The sequence below is a fragment of the Acartia tonsa genome, chromosome 5 (genome assembly GCF_053477335.1).
Source record: "Acartia tonsa isolate MP-2025a chromosome 5, ASM5347733v1, whole genome shotgun sequence".
In the NCBI taxonomy this organism is placed as follows: Eukaryota; Metazoa; Arthropoda; class Copepoda; order Calanoida; family Acartiidae; genus Acartia; species Acartia tonsa.
The window spans coordinates 26,503,439-26,522,793 of record NC_137264.1 but is presented as its reverse complement, the minus strand read 5'-3'; the positions used below and the strand labels follow the sequence as shown (position 1 = coordinate 26,522,793).

The 19,355-nt window shown below is 32.9% G+C and overlaps 1 protein-coding gene across 1 annotated transcript in view; it reads right to left on the bottom strand.

Moving 5' to 3' along the window:
- LOC145320078 (uncharacterized) overlaps positions 1-19,355 on the bottom strand; it is a 116,104-nt gene that overhangs the window by 21,598 nt on the left and 75,151 nt on the right. Inside the window, exons 16-22 of the mRNA XM_080162519.1 lie at positions 18,842-18,977; positions 16,250-16,403; positions 15,692-15,764; positions 15,030-15,156; positions 7,408-7,509; positions 6,049-6,140; positions 5,854-5,903 (exon numbers count right to left, since the gene is read on the bottom strand). Coding sequence (XP_080018645.1) covers positions 5,854-5,903; positions 6,049-6,140; positions 7,408-7,509; positions 15,030-15,156; positions 15,692-15,764; positions 16,250-16,403; positions 18,842-18,977 — 734 coding nt within the window. The remainder of the gene's footprint in view (positions 1-5,853; positions 5,904-6,048; positions 6,141-7,407; positions 7,510-15,029; positions 15,157-15,691; positions 15,765-16,249; positions 16,404-18,841; positions 18,978-19,355) is intronic.

The following is a 19,355-nucleotide window of genomic DNA, read 5'->3' as shown; positions in this document are numbered from 1 at the left end:
ACAAGGTCTTTAGTGTGATGGTCGACATATTTTGAAATGTTTTCAGTAAGTGAGCCAATATTTTCTATCACAGGTGTATTAATTTTTGCTCTTTCAAGTTTACAATAATTGCATTTATTCACCACAGACTCTGATAATTTTTTTACCTTTGATTATCTATGCTCCAGCTCCTGCTTCATGCTAGGGTATGTTTCACCCAAGAATGCATGACATTATGACCATTGATCATGACTGACTAAGCCAACACATTTGTTGACTCAAGTAAAACTAATCCATCACCTCCAGGATCAATTTTCTTCTTGCCTTCAATCATTGCCAGCAGCCAATCTTCTCCACGGCCGCAGATAGTAACCACATCAAACTTGCTGCTATAATTTCCAGCAGCCGCAGGCAGCAGCCATGTCACTTTAACTTTATTTCAAAAGATAACAGACTTTTGTGCTTGCCTTTATCCAACAAGTTCATCTCCTGTTCCTGGTGGCCTGACACCAAAAACAAATCAGCAGCCAATCCAAAATCCTCTGGGGTAGGAATGTTTATCTCATCACAGACTTGATCCCCCCTCTGTCTTGTCAACATGCGTCAAAACTTGCTACATGCCTGTAGCACAATTAAAATCCACTCTTTACCTTTGCATAGGTACATGTTCTCTTAATGAGTTCCAAAAACAGCTCAATTCCAACAACAACTTTATCTCCGCAATTTTGATGTTCAACTCCTTAGGTATCTCTCCCTGGATACCTCCAGCTGTCTTTACCAGCCAAGATCCTTCCTCCAGCTTCAACCACTCCAGTCCTTCCTGGTAAACAGATCCTGGTTGTACATCCTGTACTGTAGAATTGGATCTGGTACCCAGGTCAGCAATATTCTCAACACCAGACACCCAACACCATTCCTCTGGTTTTGTAAAAGCTTGAACTTCAGAATTGTCATCATCATCATCGCCATTTATCTCTTCTTTTCAGAGCGTAGGCCATGCACAATAATTCTCCATTTTTTTTTAATTGGGCCTCAGTAGAGGCATCATTGAAAGATGATAGATTTTCATCTCTCAGTTCATCCAGGAATTCCCTCCTCCAGGTTGTTTTTGGTCTACCTGGTTTCCTCTTTCCCGTGAAGGGGTTCCAAGTCAAGGCTTGATTGGTTAAATCATCATGCCCTTAGAGTGTGCCCCAACCATCTCCATTTTCTCTGTTTTATTGTCAGTTTGATGTCTAACATATCACTGCGCTCTAAAAGCTCAGTATTTGTAATCATATTTGGCCAAAAGATCTTGTGGATTCTCCTAAGAAATTTGTTGACATATGTCTGTAGCTTGGTGACCACTGCTGTGTTTAGGAACCAAGTTTCGGCCCCATACAGCAAAACAGTGAGAACATTTGACTTGAAAAGTCTTAACTTGGTCTTTATGGAGATGTTGTTGGAATTCCAAATTTTGTTCAAGCTGGCAAAGGCCGTCCTAGATTTGTTAATTCTAGCTTTAACATCAGTCAAAGTGCCTCCAGCTTCATCAATTTTACTTCCAAGATACTCAAAGCAATTTACATCCCCAAGAATTTGGTCTCCAATAGTTATTGGTTCTTGGGAGTTGGCATTTAACCTGAGTATTTTAGATTTTGGAATATCTATTACAAGTCCAACTTTCTTGGAAATTTCAGCTATCATGTTAGTCCTTCTTTGCATATGTCTTCTATTGCTTGTTAACAAAGCAATATCATCAGCAAAATCCAGATCTCCCAAATATTTGGGATTGCCAAATAACTGCCAGCGAATGCCATCATTGCTTCCACAGTTTTTCATGATCCAGTCAATGGCAAGGAGGAAAAGGAAGGGAGAGAGAAGGCAACCTTGTCTGACACCCGTTACAATCTCAAAAAAGGTTGATAGTTTACCTTTATACATTACATTTCCACCTCCTTTATGATAGATAGCTTTAATGATATTGATTATCTTTTCTGGAATGCCATAGTGTCAGCAGATTTTCCAGAGAGATTTCATGTCTAAAGAATCAAATGCTTTTTTGTAGTCAAAAAGCTAAGAGTTCCATTCCTTGGATTGTTCTATGATGATTCTTAGAGAGGTTATCTGATCAGTAGTGGAACGGTTTGGTCTAAATCCAGCCTGATTAGGTCTTAGTTTTTCATTAACCTTCTTCTTTATTATATTAAGAAGAATCTTACTAAGTATACGGCCAGGTACTGAAAGAAGCATTATCCCTCTGTAGTTTCCACATTGGGTCAAGTCTCCTTTTTTGGCCAGTATTGAGATATGTCCATTCTACAAGTCCTCTGGTCCTCTAGTCTATCTGGTTAAAGGTTCTTTGATCTAGTGATCTCCAGGTGGCAGTATGAATCTTCGGTACTTGCTTACATGTGGTAGACTGGAGCACCGAAAACCCCCCCCCCCGCTTAGTTTTGACAAAAATCAAAAATAAGGGGGGGGTAGTTTTTTAATGTCTGGAAAACGGCAAGGAGGAAAAAAGCACCGCAAGGCAAAGAATTAACCCCCCCCTTAATTTTGAAGAAAATCAAAAATAAGGGGGGGGGTAGTTTTTTCACTGTACAACACGCCAGAAAGTTCAGTGAGGTAAATCAAGTAAATCCAGTATACCAGAGGGGAAACCTTATTACGAGATATTCATGTTTTGGGGCGTAATTTCCTTATTTATTGACTTTGGCCAGTAAAAGGTTTTAATTTTGCGCAAAATTAAAACCTTTTACTGGCCAAAGTCAATAAATAAGGAAATTATGCCCCAAAACATGAATATCCCTGTAATAAGGTTTCCCCTCTGGTATACTGGATTTTCTTGATTTACCTCACTCAACTTTCTGGCGTGAAAAAACTACCCCCCCCTTATTTTTGATTTTCTTCAAAATTAAGGGGGGGGTTAATTCTTTGCCTTGCGGTGCTTTTTTCCTCCTTGCCGTTTTCCAGACATTAAAAAACTACCCCCCCCTTATTTTTGATTTTTGTCAAAACTAAGCGGGGGGGGGGGTTTTCGGTGCTCCGGTCTTCACATGTAAGCAAGCACCGAATCTTCTTGTGTTTAAAGATGGTTCCCCCAATGACAAGTTTGTTTTCAATACAAAAACGTACAAGTCTATCACCATTGTCATTTTCCTTGCCATTACTTAAGCCAAGGCCATATCTGCCCATGACTTCTTCTAAATTCTCATTATTACTCCCCACTTGAGCATTGAAATCTCCGGGGAGCATGGTAAAGTCCTTTTCTATATGACCATTCTTAAATACAGAGTCAAGCTGGTCATAAAATTCGTTTTTGACCTCTGCATCTGCTTGTTCTGTAGGAGCATGTGCTACTATAATTCTCAGTTTGATGTTTTTATCTGAGGATTTGAAATAAGCCTCCATAATTCTAGGACCATGGGGTTGCCAACTGATCATGGCCTGCTCTTCTTGCTTGGTCAGCTTGAGAGCCACCCCTTGGTTATGTCCTAGATCCTCATTCACATGGCCTGAGTATAGTATTTTCATATATTGTTGTTTTCAACCTCTACTTCATTCCCGAGTCCAAAGTTAAATTGGTCATTACTTTGTGCAGGTTGAACATGAGCAAGTTTTTTTCTAGGGAAGGATTGTTAGCCCTTCCCAAACCTCTGGACTGGGGGAAGTGACCAGAATTCAGTCTGACATCTACCCTGGGACCTTTCCAGCACAGTAGGACTCTTCTGGTGTAGCTACTACGGTGCAGGATGGATGGCGTACATGTACCTGGTCTCCCATCCCGACTTTAAATAAATTCAGTATGGATCGTTTATAGCTTAAAAGTAAAAAACTTTACGCTCATGAATAGCTTTAAAATGTACATTACAATAAAATTCTACTGATATAAAAATGTGCTTTTGGTTCTATGATATTTTTAGCATAAAAAATAATTAACATAAAAGAAATAATTTATAAAATAGTTCTCTTTTTGTCACGCTTGGACACACAATCATATATAGCCTTAAAACTACATAGCACCTATAACACTAACACTTACTTTCTTTCAAAACATGATTTTTCAACCTGCCTGAAGTAAAAAGGACTCTCTTTCCTCGTGGAAAAACGAATAATGAATCATAAACAGAGGTGCCGCATAGGTGCACACACAACAATGAGAAATACACACCTCAAATGGAGAAGACATGTCTCTAATGACAAAAACTAGAAAAATTTTGGTTTTCGCAGTTAACAACATTATCCAATACACACCCCCTATTAAGGAAGGAAAAAAATTTCCCCCACACAACATAACACAAAAGAGTCATGCACACATTTACTATACCACATAGACACTAGTCTCAACTGTCCCCAAGTCAACATTTAGAAGTCTTCTCATGCTGACATATATGCGGATCATCTGTGGGACTTCCAGCTGTAACTCGAATCATGCCCAGCACAGTCTTGGATGCCTTCACGAGCCCTCATAAGCCCTCAGGACATCTCCAGTTGGTTCTGGTTTAGTACCAGAACAATGTCATCAAACTGCAGGATGTTTCCCTCCTGGTTCCATTTGCATACATGGAGCAGCTGCAGCAGCACTTCTTGCCAAAACACACTCCAAAACTTGTCCACTTTCTTTGCAGATAGGTCAGCCTGTGGGTGGGGGCTGATCTTCTTGGGTTACTCCAAGATCCTATTGCTCCCTTCCTCCTAATAGGTGTTAAGGAGTTATACACTTAATCTCCAAGCCTTCAGCATTCTCCACTAAAAGCAGTCTAGTGTTCAAAATATTAGCTACCTCAGTAACTTTAACCACCAGTTCATTGGTGGTCAAGAGCAACCCATTCAATTTCCTTTTCAGCTCTCTCTTCATTAGACTGATCATACGTTTAGCACTACCCATGTAGCGGTGCCCATGGGTAGGCACTATTAACCAGCTAAATTCCACATCAGAATAATTCTCCAACACATCAATAAAACATGAATGTGTATACAAACAAACTACCATGCATAACCAGATAGGCTTGTCTGGCTTTGACTACTTCCTCCTGTTATAGCCTGGTCTCAACATTTTCAGTGGATCAGTAAGGTCCAGCTGTCGTTCTATCACAGGTGTATTACTTTTTGCTCTTTCAAGTTTACAATAATTGCATTTCTTCACCACAGACTCTGATATCTTTTTTTACCTTTGATTATCTATGCCCAGCTCCTGCTTCATGCTAGGGTATGTTTCACCCAAGAATGCATGACATTATGACCATTGATCATGACTAACTTAGCCAACACATTTGTTGACTCCAGTAAAACTAATCCATCAGCTCCAGGATTAATTTTCTTCGGACAACAATTCACCAGAATAGAGTTACTCAAGAGACATACTGTGATTACACCAATAGGAGAATACTAAAGGAACATACAAGAGATCTCATTGGTTAAAATTGTGTACAAATTTTGGCATCATTAGACTCCACATGTTGTCTGTATTAAACCCCCCTCGATTTTGATGCCAAAATTTTTAGGGACGCTTCGCTCACCTCATAGAAAAACCCTGTGCACGCTACTGGTGTAAACAAAAAAGATATATAATATAAGCAAGTTTTAAATGAAGTGATTGGTTTCAGAACATTTTGTCTAAATATTATAGTGTAGGTATAAAACCCAACTTTCAAATAAACTTTTTTTGTTTGATTTCTTTCTTATTTCCTTTCCTAAATTTCATGAAATTTGCTCTCGTCAAATTGTTAAGATTTTTTATATCAATCTGGTTTCCAAGACAATTCTTCTAGTACTCTAAACAGGATTTATTTGGCCATTGTCCTATCCGTATATCCTTGTTATAATCGTACCTGACTATACCCTTCATGAATCTATTTTATATTTATATTATATAATCATTGAGTTTTCCTTCAATATCTCCATCTTCATTTACCAAAGTACCAACAAAATCGCTTTCACTATAATAACACCAAAATAAAACAAATTAAAACAAAAGCTTAATCAAAACCAACAGTGATATAACATGTTTCTTTTTCGTTAAAATTACTATTTACATTAAATTTTAATTTGTTGAAAAAATTATTTTATTGCTTGATTTATTTCCTAGAAGTTTCTTCATTTTTATTGGTATTTTCAAAATCTTTGTCACCAATAGGATTCAAAGTAGAGTCTTCATTGTCAAATTTATCGGAATTGTCCTGATCACATAGCTAACTATTAAAATCTATTATCTATAATACAAAGTAGCTTGATGTCTGTCCGTCTGTCTGTCCGTCCGTCCCTTAAGATCTCGGTAACCACTGAACCGATCGGATTCTACTCTTCAGGGAATATACCTACTGATCCTGTGGTGGTTTTATGCTATTTTCTTAGGGGGTGGGACACCCCCAACCCCCCCAAAAATAAAAAAAAGCCCACCGCCCAAATTTTTTATTTTATATTTTTTGTAAAATCTCAGTAACTGCTGATCAAATTGGGCTCTACCCTTCTGGGAATATACCTACTGGTCCTCTGGTGGTTTTAAACAAAAACCAGTAATTGGGGTGGGGGAACCCAAATGTAACATGGGGCGAAGCCCCCATGAATCCCCCCCCCCCAAAAAAAAAAAATATTTAAATATTTTTTTTTTTAATTTTTGTGTATGCAAACAACCTAGGTTTAATTTTTACGAATTGAAATTTTTGTGTATACGGCAAACAACCTGGGTTTAATTTGTACAAATTAAAATTTTTGTGCATAAAACGCACAACCTGGGTTTAATTTTACCACAGAGTAATTAAACAAAGAATAATTTTTTTGAATATTTCTATTTAGGAGGGTTGACTTCCCATTACTTCATAGGGCGAAGCCACTAGAGGCTAGGGGCGAAGCCGCTAGTTGTATTAAAAGTACTAGCGGCTACGCCCCTAGAGGCATCTAGAGACACTTGAAGGAAAAATCGACCCTGGAACTTGTTCACCCCATATTCCTAAATTTTAAAATGCCACTATATACAAGAATTAAATTTAAGGGTTCTTAGATTGTTTATTACACAAATATCACAATATGGTTTTTATCTATGAAATGAAATTTTTGGGAGAAAAAAAAATTGTTAAAACCAGCTATCTAATAACAAATTTTTCTGTCTGTTAGAAATTAAGTTTATTGATACTTGTCTACTCTCAAGGTTCCTGAAACTGGTTAAGTCAAAACTAATTTGTTGGCTTTGAGATTTGAGCTACAACCCAGAAACATCCGGTAAATCAAACAAACAAATTCGCACAAGAAACCTTTTCGATAATTAAAGTTAAGAGCCATACAAATAAGAAGAAAGCATTAATTATTTTTTTAATTTATATAAGAAGAGGAATCAATAATAATTATTTCTTAAACGTCCTTACATTCATTTTTTACTTATTTATAAAGTAGTATGAAATGAAAAATCTATTTCGTTCAGGAGGTTTTTAATAGTTTAGTAATGTATGCCTGATCATTATTAGTTATACTGTGGAGAGGTGTTTCAGTGTGACCAACAAAATCTTCATTTTTATCACTGGGATTTGGAGAGGTTGTTGACTCTTCAGGTTCCTACAAATGGAAAAGACATTTACTCTAAAATATCGGGACGATAGGGGAGTAATATGCAATATGCAACCTTCTCCTCTTAACTATGTGAAGCAAGGGCTGCACCAAAATTCATAAAAAACCTGTTTTTAGTTAAACATTGATATCCTCTTCAGTTATTCTATTTCATTTTCTGTGTTTAAAAGATAAATGGCTATAACCATGACTTTTGAAGTGCAGCAATAATGCAAAACTTTAGATATCTTTTAAAGTGTTCACGAAGATGGGAAAAAGTTGATATATGTCACTAATTAATGTTTTTTAAATGTACTATTTTGAGAATTAAGTCTTAAATACTTCCCATTTAAAAATAAATCAAACTTTAAAAAAACGAATTTTTTCCCTTGAAAACATTGATGTAATTTGAGTTTTATTATACATATCTTAAAACCTATCAAAATCGACAAATAACAATCTTTTTGTTAAAGTTTACTTGCAAATTTAGAGTAGAATAAATTCTTTTGTTACATACATATTAAACTAACCAAAAAAGTTTGTAATATCTTTTTACGGGGAGATTAAACGATTTCAACCGATAATCGAAACGATATTACCAAATATGGGTATAAGGTCAGCTGATTTATAGTTGTCGATCTCATCCTATCTCAATATTTACTACTTGCTAAAAAAGCTTCATCACACTGCAGAGCTAAAAATACGATTAGGCCCCCACATAATTTTAAAGTTTTTACTATAGATAAAATCTAAAGTTTTTACTATAGATAAAATCTATAAAAAATATTTAAAAGAAATTTAAAACATGAATTAATAAAAGGCATAAGCGTTTTCTGAGTAGAGCCAGGTTGTATAAAATACACACACACACAAACATTCATAGGACTCCACAGAACTTGATTGTTTAATACTTCAAAACATGGAATAAGATAAAGAGCAAACAAATTATATTCTTTTAATATTAATCTGTTATTTATGGATGTACATTAAATAAAGCAAGGCTTTTATCTTAATGCTAAACACAATGTAAAGATGGTTCCTGAGGTAATAAATCAGTCAGCAATAAACCTATACAACAAAAATGAAATAAAATAACATGTTTTTTCAGTTATGGGAATAAAATTATTTACTTTTTATAGCTATTGAAATTTTCCCGTACTGGTCCAAACTTACAACTTAAAATACACTGAAGGGACTGCGACTTTTACAATATTCAGTAATGTTTGGTTTCTATACTTCAACTTAACAAAATTCGTTGGTACCAAACGAAAGATAAGGAGGGGGGACGGAGAATGGAAGGGGAAAACACGAGAAAGGAAATGTAAGTGAGTGAGTGTGTTTGTGTGTGTGTGTGTGTGTGTGTGTGTGAGTTAGGCAGATATTTAGACAGGTATTCGACACATTACAAGGAATATTTTACATGATAAAATGCTTATTTTTATGTAAATACTATAGAAACGCGCTATATTTTATGCTATATTTTATGCAATTATTATTTGTTTATTCTATTTAAACATTTCAATTCTTAAATATCATTCTTTCTACAGATTTAACAATTTTGTCTTTTGTCCCTATACCTGCATAAACAAAGCGGTATTTAATTAATGATTTTATAAAATAAACCAAACTTTTTCATTACATTTTAGAGAAAGTTCAAAGATAAATATTAATAGATATATATTACAAAAATATTTTCTAAGCATCAATTTTTTTGTTTTTATCTGCAAGCGAAGAAATAGCTTATTTTCTCTTAGTTTAATTGATGCTCAGATTTTAACATTATTTTCATGTGAAAATACGGTTGTGGGGAATATGGTGGGTCCACGCATGAGGTGCATGATCAAATATCTCATGATTTATCGTTCTTAATTACTGACTACTTTTATACAGTGGGAGGCGTAGTGAAACAAATTAGTTGGGGGGGAAAAGACCAATTCAACGGTGTGCGGTCATTTCCGCATATTATCACATAAGCATATTGTTTTATCAATACACAAAAGCAAATTAAATTAGAAGTTGTATACAGTAGTGAGTGTAATGGATCTAAAGTGATAAGACAATGGCTGATAAATTAATATACATCCCCGATGATGATACTTAGAATAACCCCTTATGTAGATTAAAATTTGTGGTTAAAAAGTGTGAACACTCAACCTATTGATGCAACCAATTCAAATTGACTCAATCCCCAAAATTGTTAAGCTAATAAATGAGAAAACGTTATTTAAAACTTTGGGGACTATTGTCATTGCCCACTCTTTCTCTGCTGTACAAAATTTATACTGTGTTAACAAGGACAAAAGGGATGAAAAGTAGGAAATGTTTTTTTTCATGAAATAAAAGAAATATATTTTTTTCATTAAATAAAAAAAATATATTTTGTATCATGTATATCAAAATATGTAGATCCTAAATAAATTTAGCTGAGTAATTTACCACATCATATTATAGACATCTTAAGATATCTTTCGGTGGATAATAAGTGAAAACAAGGTTCCAAATGCCTGAGCTAACAAAACTGGTGCTAATATTATGATATTTACTTACTACTCATTTAAAATTTCTGTAATATTAATAGTAATAGAGTAGCCCCGCTACTCTAAATTATTTTGTTTTATACCAACTAAGAACTAACGGCAAATTTTCAGATATTTAAATTAATTTTTTTTTAAAAGAATTAATTAATGATTATTAAAATCTCAAAAGCTTTTTTTCTAAGTTTGTTTCAAAAATTGATTTAAATACTATGAAGAAAAAAAATACTTTATCGATGTACTTAATAGCTTAATGTACTTTTCTTCAATTTATACATGGAAACGTTTTATGGGGGCGTTGTTCAAAAAAGTGGTTTAAACACCACCAATAATTAATATTTAAACAAAAATAAAAATCTGTATATTAATGTATTTTATATACATAGATATATTTAAATCTTTTATTACAAGCGACTTTAGATAAAGTATCAATTAATTCACATGCGTCGCATGTGTTTGAATGTATTCGCATCAATGTAAATTATTGGCGAATTTTATCTATAATTTAGATGTCTGTCAACCCTTAACGGTCGGGGGGTGGGGGCGTTTTTTTTCTATCCTGTTTTTTCTATCTCATTTTCCATTTTTTCCATCCTGTTTTTTCTATCTCATTTTCTGTGTGTGAAAGATAAAGAGCCCAAACTGCTTGACTTTTTAAGTATGGGTATGACACATAACTGAGAGTTGGAATTTTTTGAATATCTCCATCCTGGAGGGCACAGGATGCCAGCAAACCTGGCAGGGTCATCCAGGTAAAGAGCAAAAATATTTTTTTGACTAAAGCATTTTATCATGCCAAAATACTAAAAAATCCTCTAGTAGTACATCCTTATATAAAATACAGGTGTTCAAGTCACTTTTAGGTTCCAGGTATGATCCTGCAGGTCCTGATCCTCCAGGTCTCCAGAAATCTTTAAAAGGCTCCTGTGGCCGCAATTTTTGACTTAGAGACTTCAAATTTTAAACTTAAGAAACGCCGCCGTTTTCCCGCCGACTGCGGCGGCTTGCAGCTGCCAAGTACAGCTGCGGCCGCAGAAATTTATATTTTGATATTTCTAATGTAAAATTTACATAAAGATAAACATTTTCTGGAAAAAAAATTTTCTTCTAGCTTCAAAAATAAGAAAATTACAGCCGTTTGAAATTTTTAAGTAACAAAAGACCTAAAAACAAAGGTTGTTAAATAAAAGGGTGAAGCAAGCGAAAATTGACGTAGACTTATAAAAGTTCGGAAATTCATTATCAAACAGGGGACTTGCACAAAAAAATTTAGCCCTCTAGTTTGACAGGAACTGAGATAATAAGGGGGGCGTTGAACGCCCCCCCCCCCCCAATCCCCGACCGATTAAGGTGCGGCAAGGGGCCCGACTGTAACTTTTTTACTACATTTATTTTTAATTTTTTATATTTTTTAGGTATTTTCCTTATAGGATTTCAAACAGAGTGATAGATTAACAAGGAGAAAAAACAAAGTGAGTTGCATTGTAGATTTGCTTTTAAAAATTAGTTTATTTGCCAACATTTTCCTGCCATTTAACTTTCTCCTCACCCTCAAATGGTTAAAGATTCAAAAATAAAACAAATATATTCTGTTCAAGTGTACTCTGGTTGAGAAAAATATTGGAAAATTAATCAGTATTATTCTGTTAGTGAGTAAATTCATATCAGCTTTTTAAAAGCAAAGCTTTTATATAATTAAAGTCTGTCTGTCTGTATGTAAGTTTATTATTCTGGCAGAGTTAGCTCTTCTGGTTAAATTAAACAGGTTAGAATTGTCCTATTAATTTCAAACTTTGTTTAATGATTCCTATAATAATTAGGTATGGTTTTTGAATTGTAGCAACTTTATAATTGTTACTAGAAAGTACATCTAAAACATGATGATTTTTTATTTATTCAGCTAATTTTTGGGATTCTGATTCCTATTACAACAAGGTACATTGTTATAAGCAAATCATCTCTATAAATAAGTTGAAAATGTCCTTAAAAATTCTCCTGTATTAAAGGAGATTGCAACAAATTTACTTTACTTCAAATTTTTTTTAGACCTGTGTTTAGTATTCTTCTTATTAAGTTCTGATACGCTACAAGTGTTTATTTTCGTTTGTCCTACATTTCAGAGGTTTTCTTATATGGATGTTGCCAAATGAGGAAGTCTGTAATAAGATATGCGCCAAAGGGCAATAATAGGTAAATTTTGTTAATTTTATAATAATTCATGTATAATCATATCCATATTCCATAAAAAAATTTAAGGTGGGAGTTTGTACACTTACAGATTTCATCCTGGGACTTTCCCTCTAGGGGCTAGTGGAGCAAAACAGCTCTAGACCAGCCAATTTTGTATGTAGTCTATTACTGTAATCATAAACATATAAAAAACTTAATTGGCGTCGGCAACCGCCGTAAACGCCGAAAATGGCGGTTTCCGTTATTTGCCGTTTTTCGGCGATGGTCAGAAAAATATTTTTTTGTTATGTAAACTAAGAGTTCGTCCTTAAATTTGGTTATCATAGCTTTAGAATTGGCCGCTCTACAGCTGTTTTAATATTTAGCGGCTGGCAAAAAAAATGAAATAAGGGGGGAGGGGGGAAGTTAATACACTTATAGGAAATGAAATTCAATAGCAAATTTTGCCCTGGCTTGTTTTTCTAGTTATCAACCTAATTCTTTTTGAAAGCTCTCTTACATGACTGGATCTACCCATAAAACTTTAAAAATATAATTTTGTGACTTTCCCTCTAGGGGCTAGTGTGGCAAAAGAACCCCCCAAACACTAAAAATTTATGTTCTCAGCTTATTTTTAGAGATATTGAGATGATTTTTTTTCCAGAAAACTTTTTTAACATAACCAAACTAAGTAAACATTACAGATTTCATTTTGAGACTTTCCCTCTAGGGGCTAGTGGAGCAAAAGACTCCCAAACAGTAGAAATTTTAGTTCTAAGCTTATTTTTAAAGAGATTGAGATGATTTTTTTTTCAGAAAACTTTTTTAACCAAACTAAGTAATCATTACAGATTTCATTTTAGAACATTCATTCTAGGGGCTAGTGGAGCAAAAGACCCCAAAACACTGAAATTTTAGTTCTAAGCTTATTTTTAAAGATATTGAGATGATTTTTTTTTGTAGTAAACCTTTTAACATAACCGTACTAAGTAATCATTAGAGATTTCATTTTGGAACTTTCCCTCTAGAGGCTATTGGAGCAAAAGACCCCCCAAACACTAACATTTTAAATCTGAGCTTATTTTTAAAGATATTGAGATGATTTTTTTTCCAGAAAACTTTCTTAACATAACCAATTAAGTAATCATTACAGATTTCATTTTGAGACTTTCCTTCTAGGGGCTAGTGGAGCATAAGGCCCCCAAACACTAAAAAATTAAGTTCTGAGCTTATTTTTTGAAATATTGAGATGATTTTTTCCAGAAAACTTTCTTAACATAACCGTACTAAGTAATCAATACAGAATTCATATTGGGAATTTCCTTTTAGGAGCTAGTTGAGCAAAAGACCCCACAAACATTAAAAATTTAGGCTCTGAGCTTAATTTTAGAGATATTGAGATGTCTGTCCATCTGTCTGTCAGTCTGTCCATCATTCTGTCAGTCAATAATACTTTTGGGAAAATGTGATTTTCTAAGCTGCCATTTAAGATAGAAGGCTAAAATTCTTTGTCAACATTTAATTTGTTGAAAAACTGCTAAATACAGGATAATGTTTATGGACATACTTACATTTTTTGGACTTGATTATAGAGTTGCTTCGCTTATAACATTATAGTTTGTTGTCCCAGGAATTAATACACCAAAAATCAGATCAATCGGATGATTAGATCACAAAAAATTTGTTGTTAAAAAAGTAAAAAATCAACATGTTTAAAATGGATGTACGGACATTTTGGTACTGGTTATAGAGTTGCCACGCTTTCTAAATCGTACCTAACTATTAAAGGAATCACCATTCAAAATTTAAAATCGATAGGACAATTCTAACATGCCTAAATTAACGAAAAAAGCTATCCGTTACGGACGGACGGACCGACCCTAATTATAGAAAAGCTTCGCTTTTAAAAAAAATATTTAGCAATCATTATAAGAAAATAACAGGATGTTTGTTTAATAGGGGGAAACTTCAACGCCCCCCCCCCCCCCCAAACCTATTAAGGTCCAGAAAGGGTACCGACCGTTTAGGGTTAAACATAGAGTAAATTCGCTACTAAAACTTAAACTCTAAAGTCATCCTAGATGTAACACGAATGTTATTTAGTTTCCTGCGAAGTTGTCTCCGATACAATTGCTAATTTTTAAAATCAAATTAATGTTTTTGATATACAAAATAATAATCCTTTAATAATTTTTAGTGCATTTAAATATAGAATGTAAATATTCTAAATAGAAAAAAATAATTTCTATCTAGGCGTTGCAAAGTTTTAAGTTCGCCAAATTTGAGATATGCCAGAAAGCCGGACCCACCTTTTTCCCCACAACCGAAAATACTCTCAGCATTTTAAACTGATTTTTTTCTAACTTAATTGAACTTTTAAGGCATAATTCTTTGAAAATTACTTAAAATATAAAAAAAGGTAAACGAAAATGCATTTTGAAAAATTAAATTCGCGATCACTTTAAGTTACACCATTATTTCTGTCAAAAATTGCTGCCAACGCTACCAAAAGTTATTTTCTTGATTTATAGAAAATAAGAACCTGAAGACAAATGTCGGTGAATAAAATTATAAAAGAAACAAAACTCAATTATTATATATTTATAAAAAGGAAATTCCACAGAAATGTTTTTACTTTTAAATTCTATTAGGGTCCAAAAAAGTTAATAGGATGAGTCGTTTCTTGAAGAAAAAAAACACCTTACAAATGATCGTTGCATCTAATATTCATTTCAATTAAATCAAGGTCTAATTAAATGATTATTTCAGAATTTGAATTAACCAACAATGTGTCTATAAAAAATAAAAATCTTATAAACTTTTTACCAGTTCTTTCTTATTGTCTACATTTTCATCAATATTTGTGTCCTCAATGTTTTGAGATTTTTCATCATCATTGTCAAGAGATAATACTTTGTTCAGGAAACTTTTTCGTATGTCAGGACGATTGAACCTTAAAAAAGAAAGTTTTATCAACAGATATATTTTTTCAGGAAAAGACACAAAAACATATTAGTAACTATTAATCCTTTCTCTGTTTTTACTTTTTAACAATTTTATATTGTACATTTAAAATGTCATGTATACCTATTTATTCATATAGAAAGAGAGAAAATATAAGATTTAGAAAAAGTTACAAAAAATCTTACAATATTTTTACCGGGTTTCTTATAGATTTTTGAAATGAAAAAAAAACAATCATTTAGCAGCTCTTTTAAAAACACTACTTTTCTTTAACCAGCGCTTTTTGCATTTTAATGAAATAGGTATTGATAAACTTTGAAGAAAAAAAAATTATGAATCAAATTGGATACACAAAAATAGGGGCTCTGAATGTCTTAATTTCTATAATATATAGTTCAAATTTTTGCAGCTAGGAAACTTGTCCAAATATGGACCTGGGAATATTTTAATAACAATGTTATTTTGCAAATAATTAAGACAAATCAAGAATCGTTCTAATAATAATAATTTATTTTAAAATTAACCTGTTGAAAGATTTGAAGAAAGATGGAACTTGGCTGGTCCTATCTTGAATAACATTGGTAACAGAGGTTGGTTCTAATTATAAAAAAAAATAATTTTATTGTGACGGAACGTTCTGTAATATAAGTAAATATTCTTAATATAAGCGTACTCTCCTTAAGTATGCATGATAATTTAAGGCTTTAAGTCTCGTCACCAATTCAACGATGTCACTACTGGAAATTTAATCCTTCAAAAAAATAATTTTCCAAATAAACTGTCCATATGGTGTAAATAATAAAAAAATCTAGCTGTTTTTGGATACAAAAAGAACATTAAAGAAAAGGATGCTAAGTGGTGAATGAGACTTGAAGGATTTGTATTTTAGAACGAAATTATTTCAGAGGTTGGGGAAAAAGGGAGATGTTGGTGTTATCTATGTACCAGTAGAGGGTTGTTGTTATTACTTCTGTAATTTTCAATTTAGATTTTATTTGACTACTTGACTCTATGTTCTGTATGAAATTGAACAGTATTGACTAGGTATACTAGAATATGGCTTACTAAAATAGAACACTTACCAATGCTTGGTTTTCCAAATGTCCTAGAAGGCTGAAAAGTTCTAATTACACTAAAACTGGAAGTAGTGGAACTTGATGCCTGCAAGACTTCGCGAATTTTGTTACGAATAACATTAGATCTGTTAATGTAACCGAACCTAGGACGCTCTCCGGACTAAAATAAATAAAAGGATAATTATTAAAAATATTGGCATATCAAATAAAATTAAAACGAAGTCTTAATATGTGTCTGTCATTCATTGTCAAGTAAAAATTATATTCTACAACTAATATCTAATTGTCTGTTGTCGGACATCGTTTAAAAACACTATTTCAATCTCTGAAACAATAAGTAAAAAAATAAAAAGTAAAAATGCTCAGAAAAAAAGTAATGACACTGTTGTTCAAGTGGATATTAAAATGTAAAATTCTAATATGAAAACCAGTTATATTAGAATATATAATAGATAAGTGTTATCCCAGAGGGACAGAAGGCCCGGACTAACAAAACTTAAAATCTTTTCAAAAATCGCTAAAATTTCGTTAAACGCTATATTTAGTCAAACTGATAAAATTTCATTTTTAACAAATAGTAAAAGTAGAGCAAATTTTTGGGATATCAGAGGCATGAGTAACAGTTACTCCCCTCCCCCCCCCTTCCCAACACCATAGTCCTCTGGGTCTCAAAAAACACTTTCCTTAATTTTTAAGAAAGTACTTGACGAACCATGCAGATATTTTGGACTAAAGCTATTATGGATATGAACCTTATTTTTATTTAGAAGTCATAAATAATAATAGGGCTAGGAATTATATTCTTTAAGTCTTAAAATCGCCTAACCAAGCCTGGACACTACAAACACAGTCTGTCGGTTAGGCTAAGTAAGTTAGCAAAAAACGATAACTTTGGTTACAGATAGACCAGCAGTATAGCTCTTCAAATTTTAAAATCATCTGATCAAGCCTAATCAATCTAGGACACCACAGACTGAGCGTCTCCATGTATGTCCGTCCTTGTTAAAAAAAACTCTATGGCTAGAATCATAGTTCTTAAAGTTATTTATTTGTATAACCAAGCCTAATAAATCTAGAACTTTTTACATCTTTTTGTTCATCTGTCCGACCGTCTAAGTGAGTTCATAAAAAAATTAACTGTAGATTTAGAGTGGCTTGAAGAATATTCGTAGGAGACTGTTACAGATGTGTTTTAGATAGTTTTCATTTATTTTGAAGGGGCAGAGAATATTTAAAGTTTATTTGTACCCATAAAAGGTCTAAAATATCTGCACAGTTATTCCAGTGTTTCTTGAGAAAACTAAATTTAGATAATTTTTTTAGATTTTTTAGAGCTTCCATGGGGTTAGGGGGAGGCAGGGATGTTACTTCTTGCTTAAACTATAGCTTATGCAAAAAATCTGCTCTAATGATCAAATGGTCTCTGAGAAAATTGATGTTAGGTCCATCTAAGATGGTCTAGAAAGGGGTCAATTTTTTTAATTGTGTGGAGGGCTGGCTGGCTGGGTGTTACTTCTTGCTTATATAAACTATAGTTCATGCCATTGAAATCCAAAATCTACTGTAATGATCAAATGGTTTCTGAGAAAATTAAAGTAATGTCCACTTTTAAGGGGTCTTTGAGCCCAGAGGTGCTAGAGGGGGGTAAATTTTAATAATTTTTTTTTTTTGGGGGGTGGGCTGGGTGTTACTTTTTGATTATATAAACTACAGTGTGTTTTTTTTATGAGAACTTTTTTGAAAGCAATTTTACCCTACTTATAGTTATAAGAATTTAATGATTAATGGCTTATTTTCTTCGTTTTTTAATGCAATTAATGGAACCCCAAGAAAATATTTCTGTTTTTATTTAAAAAGAACAGTAAAATTTAAAATTCAAAACTTAGGTGTCAACATCTAAAAATGATTTTAGCGCATTTTTCTTATGCCTAAATCTTCTACTCTTTGTAAGAAAAAAATTGGATTTTCTGTAGTCGACTTTTAGGGGCCAGTACTCCCTCCCTGGTTGAGATATGACCTTTAAACTTTGATATGTTCTAGTATGTGTCCCTAATAGTATCTGTATACATTTTTGGCTCTATATCGCAACTTTGAAGTGTTTAGCAGCCATTTTTAAAAAAAAGTTTAATATATTTGAGCATAAGAAAAATGCGCTAAAACCATTTTTAGATGTTGACACATAAGCTTTGAATCTTAGATTTTACTGTTCTTTTTAAATAAAAACTGAAATTTTTTTTAGGTGTTTCATTAATTGCATTAAAAAACGAAGAAAATAAGCCAATAATCATTAAATTCTGATGACTTTAAGTGGGGTAAAATTGCTTTCAAAAAAGTTCTCATAAAAAACAAACTGTATATCTCATGCCTCTAATATCCAAAAAAAAAATTTGCTTTACTTTTACTATAATATGTTAAAAATTTAATTTTGCCACTTTGACTAAATATAGCATTTGACGATTTTGGGCAATTTTTTGAACGATTTTAAGGTATTGTTATTAATTATCATAAAAAGTATTTCAATTGATCTAATCAAGAATAGTATCTAAGTATTTATAGAAGCTCCGTAAACAATTTAAGTGTTTACATTTTTTTAACTACCTGATCCTCGTCTTCATCCTCCTCATCTTCCTCCAGAGATTCATTACCTCTACTAAACTTTGACCTTTCAGTAACATCAGAATTATTTTCATAGTTTTTGTTACGAGAGCTAAATCCTTGAACGCGGTTTCTGTCCCTAAAAGATTTTAGTTAACAAAAAGGTAAAAATTAAACAGTAATATAATCGTATTTATTTAATTATAATAAACATAATTTTATCCCTTGGTTCTATAGAAACAAGGATAACAACATCCATAAAAGCGAAGCTTTGAATTTGAAACGGTATGAAGGAAGAACATTAACACTTGTTGAGTGTCGGAACTGAATAATCAGAAAATAAATGTATAAAAGCCATAAAAAAAATTGTAAGTAAATTTATTGAAATAATGGATTTTACAGGATAAACATACTTACATTTTTACGACTTGATTAAAGAGATGCTTTGCTTTGAACATTTTACTTTGTTGTCCTAGGAATCAGTATTCCAAAAATCAGATCAATCAAATAATTAGCT